Source organism: Rhineura floridana, chromosome 3 (genome assembly GCF_030035675.1).
Source record: "Rhineura floridana isolate rRhiFlo1 chromosome 3, rRhiFlo1.hap2, whole genome shotgun sequence".
Classification (NCBI taxonomy): Eukaryota; Metazoa; Chordata; class Lepidosauria; order Squamata; family Rhineuridae; genus Rhineura; species Rhineura floridana.
This window is the reverse complement of record NC_084482.1, coordinates 54,673,509-54,682,630: the sequence shown is the minus strand read 5'-3', so window position 1 is coordinate 54,682,630 and position 9,122 is coordinate 54,673,509. Positions and strand designations below refer to the sequence as shown.

General features: G+C 49.3%; 1 protein-coding gene across 4 annotated transcripts in view; it reads right to left on the bottom strand.

Moving 5' to 3' along the window:
* Nucleotides 1-1,478: 1,478 nt before the first annotated feature.
* Nucleotides 1,479-9,122, bottom strand: part of RBFOX3 (RNA binding fox-1 homolog 3) — a 129,258-nt gene continuing 121,614 nt past the window's right edge. For 2 of the 4 annotated variants that reach the window (XM_061615822.1, XM_061615823.1), the window contains 3 exons: nucleotides 8,235-8,299; nucleotides 5,335-5,413; nucleotides 1,479-4,126 (listed from right to left, as the gene is read on the bottom strand). In XM_061615822.1, the coding sequence (XP_061471806.1) occupies nucleotides 4,082-4,126; nucleotides 5,335-5,413; nucleotides 8,235-8,299 (189 nt within the window). In that variant the 3' untranslated portion in view covers nucleotides 1,479-4,081. Of the gene's footprint in view, nucleotides 4,127-5,334; nucleotides 5,471-8,230; nucleotides 8,300-9,122 lie in introns of those variants that run through there. The other 2 variants (XM_061615821.1, XM_061615824.1) reach the window with 2 other exon arrangements.

The window sequence follows — 9,122 nt, the reverse complement described above, 5'->3', positions numbered from 1 at the left end:
AATTAAGTGTACCCAGCGGAGAGTCTGGCTGGGAGTCCAGAGTCTGTGAGTTCAAATCCCCACTCATGTCTCCTGGGTGTCAAGGGCCAGCTAAAGATCACCCCCACAGTGAGTGGCTCAGGGGTTACGTGCCCTGCCACCTGTGCAGCCGTGGGCAAGCTGCATAGGCCCAAGGAGCCCAGTTGTCCCCCAGCTGGCAGTTGCAGACAAGGAAGGGGCTGGCTTGTGCAGCTGTGGCAAGCTGAGCAGGCCCTAGCCACCGGGGAAGGGCTAGCCTCAGAGGGAGGCAATGGTAAAGCCCCTCTGAATACCTCTTACCATGAACACCCTATTCGTAGGGTTGTCATAAGTCGGGATTGACTTGAAGGCAGTCCTTTTCCATTTTCAACCCTAATCATTCCCATTCCAGCATCGCAAACAGTTCTAGTCCAACATCTTTGCAACTTTGCCAAGAGCTAATATTTGCTTCAGAAAGAACCAGACAGATGCAGTGCTGGACTGCTCTGGATGTGTTGCTTTGGGTTAGGAAACTAGCTTTATAGCAATGCCCAACTGATGAGTCACATGAACGGGGGGGGGGAGAGAGGAAAGGCATTAAAAACCATTAAAAGGTGAAGGAGTCATCTGACCAATCCTTCTGCGAACATAATACACAAATTGAGTCCTGGACAAAGGGCAGGATATAGATTGAATAAATAATAAATCATATTCTGAAATGTGTGGAAAAGAACTTGAAACTAGGGAAATGCTGCTTCGCCACGCAAAACTGGAGCAGTGATGCCCACAAACCTGCTTGAGGAGGGGAGGGCACAGAGAATGTGGAGGCATGAGAGCGGATGGGTGTTCTTGCATTGTGCGCCTCCATTTGTAGACTTCCCAGTTCCACTCTGTCTCTGCCTCCCATGAGTATGTAGCAAAGTGACATAGCCTAGCCCTCCCCAGGGCTTCACTGCTGCACAGGCCCTGTCCCCACATGTGGTTTGAAGTTAAGGAAATTGATATGTCAACATTTGTACTGCCAATGCTGCTTGGGTAGGCATGATTACAGCAAGATCAACAAGCTTGACATTTTGAAAAATGCCAGGCCTGGCACATGGCTTTAATCATGACATTTCCCCCTTCAACCAGAGCGCTAACAGGGTATTTGAAAAATCCTGTCCCCTAAACACGACTCTAGTGTTACATGACCATTGCCCTGTTCCGTCCCCATCATGCACTTCTCAGGTACATGCTTATACTCCTGTTTCCTGGCCTTCTGTCTTCTCTGTGCATGCAGTATAGCATGGCTGGGGAGCCCTGCTGATGTAGTGACTTGTAGTCAGAATAATCCTGAGCTATTGAAAAGTCATGCACTCTCCATGTTTCAGCACATTCCTAGACTCCTTCCTTTTTGTACCATTCACAACTTCTAGCCTATCCCCAGTCAAAATCTGAGCCATCCTGGTTGAAGAAAGAAACCTTTATTAAATAATAATAAATAAATAATAATAATGTTTATTTGAATGGTCACACCTTAGAAGCATACAGATTGGGGGTGAGGTGGGGTGGCCGATGCTCCCAGGGTGGGAGATAGGGCAGTAAATGGGAGGAGCTTTATACAATGGGAAGGGAGTGGCCAAGGAAGGGGCTATATACAACGGGAGTAGAAAAGGAGGAAAATCTGATTGCTGGCATGTCAGGAGCTTTAATGCTGAGTAGAAAGTGAGGTTTCATGAGATGAGTAAGCCAAGGGGGAAGGGGGGGTCAGGGGTGGCATGGGGGACGATCCGAGTCCATCTGGCTCTGGGGTGGGGAGTGGGCCATAGGACATGCTCTCCCCCCATTATGGGGCATGGGGAGGGAAGAAACCGATTAATAGAGGGTGCCCATTGGCACCAGTAGGTTCTGGGGCTAGCAGAATTTGCTCAGTTTGTGCAGCAAAACAGTCTTTCTTCTTAATGTCCTTGTGCACAGGCCCACCTCACTCCCTAGCACCACCATGGGGCTGTGTTCTCCCACTGGCTTGGCCACACAGTCATGACGTGTTTGCCCCAGGCATCCAAGCTCCTGGGTGGTGGTGGAGGAGGGGTGTGTGGCATCTATTGGCCCTTGAGAACAGGGTATGGGGTTCTTGGTAGCTCTGGGGTTCATGGGTCAGGGAGGGACAATCTCAGATGATCTCAGTTCTTTATGAGCCATGATGAGACCAGCCAGGCCCACCAAAAGGAAGGTAAATGGTGGTGCAGCTTTTGGCCCCTATGAGGCTGGTGGGAGTTGGGTCGTTAGGGGGAGGGGAAAGTGCAATCTCTTTAAAGAAAAAAACCCTCTAAAACCCAAGATTCCCACCCACAGAAACAAGGTGGCTGCACCCAAAAAGCCCCTGGCCTGGCCTGTCCCTGTTCAGGTATCCAAGGCCTTGCCAACTTGACAAATGGATGAACCAGCAAAGCGCAAAAAGCATTGGGAGGTTCTGGGAAGCGAGATCACTAGCCCTGCAGGTGCACTCGTGGCGTATTCTGCGGTTACGGGATGGCCGCAGTTCTTCTTCTTCTTCTTTGGGAGGGCTGGAAGGAAGACATGGTGGCCTGGGGCCTGAAGAATCCAGTCTGTGTCAGTGCCTGTCCCTCCTGGCCCCGTGGTCTGCAGCAGGGGTGGGGTGGGGGGAAGCAGAGCACGGATCTCCCGGTGTGTGGACGGCTTTGTAGAGTCCTTGGGCAGCTGCCGTCCATCTGTCCCAGTTGGTCGGTCGGTGCTAGCGCTCCAGATGGCCTGTTGCTTGGGGCGCATGTGTGGACAGAAGGGGGCTTTCACTCGGTCGCTTGGCTTGTTAGTTTTGTAACTGTTTTGTTGCTTTGCTTAAAAAATTTTTTTTGTGTGTGCCCTTCCTGGTCCCAGAAGGAAACAGCTGAAGGTTTCACTACAACAGAAAACAAAGGCAGAACGTTCCATGGAGCAACCTGCAGGCAGTAGCCTGGGGGAAGACTGGTGCAGCAGTAGGAATCGGGAAAGGGCTTCCTGCTCTCTGGGTGTGTGCTGGTCCAAATATATTAGAAATGGAAAGTGGGAAACTGGAATTCAGCTCCCAGCATCCTTCACTACCACCAGCCCCACTTCCTGTCTCTGCACAAATGCCCTCCCCTCCCGTGCCCCTTCTATACAGATGCATGTGCCAGTTTGGTCAGTCAATAGGAGGCTGTCCACATGGAACTGATGCCCCAGTACTGTTAAAGGAGCTGGGATCATTCAGCCCACCTGGGGGCTGGTCCCAGCCAGCTCCTTCGTACTGCTAGCATAGCGTAGCCTGTAGGGTCCCCCCATCTCTCTGTACATTCTAGGTAAACTAATCCAGACTGTCTTCCACCCCCTGCCAAGGTCAGCTTAGTGGCTAGCCCCAACCCATCCCATCCCTCCCCAAGATACTGCTAGGGGAGAAGAGGGGGAGTTTCCACTCATGGAGGCAGAGGAAGCAAGCTCCTCCCAGTAGTTACTTGGAGACTGAGGACATCTAAGTAGCCTAATACGGGCAGGGCCTATTAGGATGATGGAATGGTCGGGGCAACTGCCCACCTGGCTTGATCTAGCTCTTGCGGCGCTGATAGGAGGAGTGTGAGTGAGGAGAATGGGCAATTTGTATTTGAGAGGGATAACATCCTGAGTTCTTTTAACTGTATTCTCCCCCTTCAATGTGTGAAAACACCCAACCACAATGCAGGGCGCCTTATTGGGGACCTCTCTCAAGTGCCCCAGCATCCCAGGGACTCAGAGAATTCTGCATGGCAGGAAAGCTTGGAAGCAGGATGGGCTCTGGGGAGGCAGGATGCTCTCCTTGAGGTTCTGCTTGTTGGTGTTTTGTTTTGTCTGGTGAATCAGGCACCTGTCCCAACCCCCCGGTTGCTTTGCAAAATGAAAACACGCTTGGCAGGACACCATCAGAGACAGGTGGGATGTGAGGCGTGATAGGCGGCTTGAGGTAAAGAAATATGTGGTTTAGGCTGCCGAGGGTCAGCAGCATGGGGCAGGGGCCCATGTCCATTTGATTTTGGTTTGGTTTCTAAGGAGCAGTCAGTGTTTACTATTTTGAGGAGGGGCTGGGTCTGTCTTGCTAGTAGGGAGTGAAGCGGCTGTACCCTCCTCGGTATAGACTAGCCTGCAACATCAAAGATGGAGAAAAAGCCAATCAGTATAAAGGAGAGGCACAGCCCATCCCTGCCCTGTTATTTCAACCAATATGGTGGTCTCTCAGGACCTCCAGGTTGGCAGAGGCCTTGTTTTGTGGTGGTGACCAGGTAGTGGTGGTAGATGGACTCAACTCCCAGCATGCAATGCTGCTTTGGGCCTGGGCTCACAGGAAGTCCAGAAAATGATGGATGGTTAAGGTTGATGTGTGTGTGTGTGTGTGTGTGTGTATATATATATATATATATATATATATGAAAACAGAGCTTTTGAAGCAGGTACTTAGCTGTTTCCTATGGACCATTTCAGTAGTAAGGAAAGAGTGATGGCTTACATTCAAGCCTCAATTTCTCTTAATCAAACCCAGAATCTCCCCCCATCTTCCCCCTCCCCCAAAGGGCTGACATCTGAACCCAATTCCTCAGCCTCGAGAGATGGCTGCAAAAGCTGTTTCTTGTTTATCACTGGGAAGACACTGACACCATGGGGTGGGCTAGAGGGTGGGCACTGATCAGAAGAGGGACAGGGAGGACTAGTAAATGGGAAGCATTTTTGCAGGATGGCTTGGATGTTTCTCCTCTTTGATGCTGTATATAAAGCTGATCACAAGGAGGCATCACTGCAAGAACTGGGTGCAGCAGTGTGTGCAAGATCAGGAGTAGCAGGGAACAGCCTTGGGTCGTGTGCCTGAGCAACCCCACACTTTCCCCCCTTCCAGTTCTCTGCCTAAGGATTAGCTGCTCCTTAAAAAATTGTTCCTGAGTAAATTGTCACTTCCACCTGGAACATGCTACTGCTTGTTCCAGATAGTTTTCTACAGAGCAGGGCATCGAGGTTTTAGGAAGCAACCATTGCAAGCCGTAGGAAGCCTGGTAACAGCCAAGAGCATCAGCAGGCGCATGTATGTCTTTCCAGGGGCCATGAAAGCAGAAGGGTCTGTGCCATACCCTATGTATGTGCTTCCTCCCCTCCCTCTCTCCCCTTGGGATAATGTTCCTTCTTGGGTTTTCTTTCCCTGTGTAGCACTGACCAGAGTGTGGGCAAGGAGGCTGCTGCCAAGGCATGAGGGTAGGTGCTCCCCAACACCCTCCCTTTTATTCTACATGGCTGGCCCAGCCCCAGGGTGGCACACTTCCCAGACAGCCCTATGGACAACTAGGTGGAAGGGCCAACCCTTACCATAGTGCCAATGCTGTAGGTGGCAGCAGGGCCGATGGTGTGGTGGTAAGGATCCGCGGCTGCATAAACTCTGCCGTAACTAGGAGCGAACACAGGGGGCAGCGTTAGAAACTGGGGGATCGCAGAGTTGCCAACCCTAAATGTTCAAAAAATCATGAATCAGACCCCAGATGTTACAAGAATTTTTTTTTTTTAAAGTCATGATACACACAACAGAAATGGCAGGATTATTTTCTGAACTTTCAGGAAACACCCTGCAATTGCGCTTTCAATTTCACATATATATGCACATTTCAAGCTGGAGACACCCTTGAAAGAGCCAAGTTTTGTGAGCCATGGGCAAAGTGTATTTTTACACCCCCGCCGTTTTGCTCCTTAAGCCTGGCTGCAATTTGCCTGTACATCTTCAGGGGGTATAAGGGAAACAATTCCTTATTAGCAAATCAGGGGTTGGTAATTGGAAAGAAAGATGCCATAAACTAGACTGATTCTACTCTTGGCACCAGAGGGTGGGGAAAAGCTTTAAATCAGAGGGAAATATTCAAAATCTGAAAAGCATCTGAGAGACCACCATTGCACAGAAAGGACACACATTAAACAGGGTTGTAAGATCTACTTTAGGAGTGCCTGGTCAAACCCAGACCATATCCACTGCCCATGCTGCCTTGTCACAGACGGCAGCTGACATGTTGAGAACAGGAAGAGCTGCCCTTGTCTGGGCCACTTGCTGGGTATCACCCACTATCCCAGGCCAGAATGACCCATCACATGGCCAAGTTGTGCACCTCCAATCCCCCGGGCGGCGCTGCTGCTGCTTCGCTGCTAGTGGCAATAGAGAGGGGCAATTTGTGTGAGACTGAAGCAGATGCCTGGAACCCCAGTTTGGCAGGAAGTGATGGGCGTGGGAAGAATTCAACAAGTGCCTGTCTCCGCCTCAGATTGGAGAGAGCAAAGGCATTGGGAGCCCAGGGCCGGAGGGTGGCTGGGCAGAGGCATCCCAACTGTGACTGCTAAACAACTGGCCAGCTGCTAGGTCAGGATGGGAGACCTCAGGGTGGGGAAGCCTCCAGGGCTCTCTATTTGGTACTCGGGACACTCTCCCCAGGCCAGACTCTGGGCTGAAAAAGAGTCCCTGCCCCTGCCCTAGATCTTTCAGATTTGTTGAGGTCTACAGTGGTGTGGATCAGTATTTATTTGAATAATGAGCAGAAATCAGAGTGAATTACAGCATGGTAACTAGATGGAGAAGAGAGTCAAGATGAACATAACTGGTTTTATATGGTACACGGAATGGTGGTTGAATAGCTTTCTGGCTGCCTTTGGACAACAGAAAAGGTATCTCTGTGTGTGTGGAGGGAACTGGAGCAGATCCTTTGTCAATATTAGATCATATGAACCAAGAGGAAGAAATTGTAAGAGGATTGTACGTGTGCAAGAGAGAATGAACAAAGAGCTGAATTTCAGGGGCTCTTAGACCAATATTTAAAAAGGAGAATGGAGTTATGACTGATATTCAATAGCTAAAATCTTAAAGCAGGGAAAGTTCAGAGGTTTTTATAAGAAGACCTGGTATTTAGAGAGTGTTCTTCCTGAGTGTTCAAACTACATCACATGCATAATCTCAGTAGTTCGTAAGACAGTCCTCTAAATTAGGCCAGCATTATTGCGGATGAATAAGAGGAGGCTGACATAATATAGGGATCCACCTAAGCCATTCTTGTGGCTTCAATGAGATTGGAACCTTAGGTCACAACCCATTTCCCTAAACTAGGGGTGGCTAATCTATGGGTTCTCTAGAGGCTGCTGAAGGGTGACACAGGTTTCCACCCCTGTCGGAACCATTGTTCTACAAACTTTGTCATGCCTATGAATTAGGTGAACAAGTGTGGGCATTTTAAACCAAATAACTAAACATACCCTTTTTTCATTGCCGAGGAATGACAGATGTGGAGAACTTTACATTTTCCCGGACACTCATGAGCAGGACATGGCAAGTATCTACTATGCTGCTTGCAACTCTTTCCTGACAAATCCAGATGGTTCCGTTCCCCCCCTCCCCGATTCTGTCATCATGTTTTCCAGCTGCATGCCTTCACGGAGGAAGAATGTCATGTAGGAAGTGATCCAAAATGTTTACTGTTCAGTGGTTTCCCTTATATCCCACTGATGAACTAATTAAATGACAATCAAGTGGAGTTTCTAATAGGATACTAAAAGACAAAAGTAGGAAAAAGGTGAGGAGAATATTAATTAGTGTGAATAAATAATCAAATAAGGAATATTTTCTCTAGCTTCCCAATAAGATACCATGGGCCACTGTTGTAATAACTGAGATTAGAAGAATGAGAGGACTGTGAAGAGTTAAGTAGAGTTTAATACAGTTTGCACTGTAAGAGAGGTTGCTTAACAGAATGCAGCCCCACAGAACTTGATCATGTTCCACACAGTTGCTCCATATCAATATGAAGTGAGGCATATTCATCAGACAAAGAAGATGATGATGAAGAAGAAAGTATATTGATTTCAATAGATGTGTACAAGGGGAAAGATATCATGTTGAACTGGAGGGTGATATTGGAACCAGAATATGGTAAGAGACAGGGTGGGCAAGAGCAGTTCACAGCATCCTATTGCTGCTGAGCCCTAGAACTTGGCTGCTTTTTCAGCCAGGTCGGGCAATGGCCCTCAGGTATTCAGAAGCAGGTTTATAGAAGACGTGAATGCTGCCTGCTGAACGCAATGGTGACCCACTTTCCTTACTCCCTGGACCCCCCCATATAGGTGGTGGAGGTGGGGCATTCTTCCCAATCCTTGTGTCTTGGATGCTGGCTGATAACACTGGGCAGGGGATCAGGTCATGAACTGCAAGATCAGGACTAATGACAGGTAAGGCTGCTTACCTGTCACTGTAAGCTGCTGCTGCTGCTGCTGCAGGCTGGGCATATCTGTAGGCTGCATACCCCCCCTGGAAAAAACAGAAGAGACAAAACATTAGGGTGGGGCTGTGCCGAGGGAAAGGAGGTATCTGTGCCATGAGACTGGCTCCTAGCAAAGAAGCTGGGCACCCTGGGTGCTAAGCAAGCCCAGGAGGGCGGCATGTGCCCCCCCAAGACTAGCCCAACACCAGTCTCATTAGCATTCCCTGGGGATCTCGCTAACATTAACCTGCAGAAATTAAACATGCTGAGGAGAGAATGTCACCTCCCTGGCGGGTGGCGGTGTTAACGAGATGTCGCCTTTGATAAATCCGCCGCAGCGCGCCTGAAATATTGCCCTGAGCACTTTAAATATGGAGGGGAAACGCTGCTATAATACAGCCCATGCTGACACTGGACTAGAAAATAAATCCTGCCCTCTATGGGAACAGATGTAGAAGGCACAGGGCTCCTGGCAGCAGGTCACACACACAGTCCTGAGGGCCACCCCTCAGGACTGTTCCGCCATCTTCTGCTGTTTCATACATACATATGGGGAAGCTTATTTCAAGCATTTCCCTTACTGCCTAAAGCTCTTTCTGCTGAAGGAGATTCTACAATGGGCGGATTTATGGTCCACAGGGGGTGGGGTGGGGTGGGGTGGAACAGTGCCCAGGGAAGATATACAGCTGCTACCTGACCACCTTTGTTTCCCACCGTTCTGAGACCAGGCAGAATATCCTTTGCATTGGCTTTCTCTTTGTAAAAGCCATCCCATTTTCCTACACTGGCTCTGCAAATTCCGCACCTGCTCATTTCGCTTTACAAAGTGAGCAGGTGGGATTTGTCGAGATATGAAATATCCTTCCCACA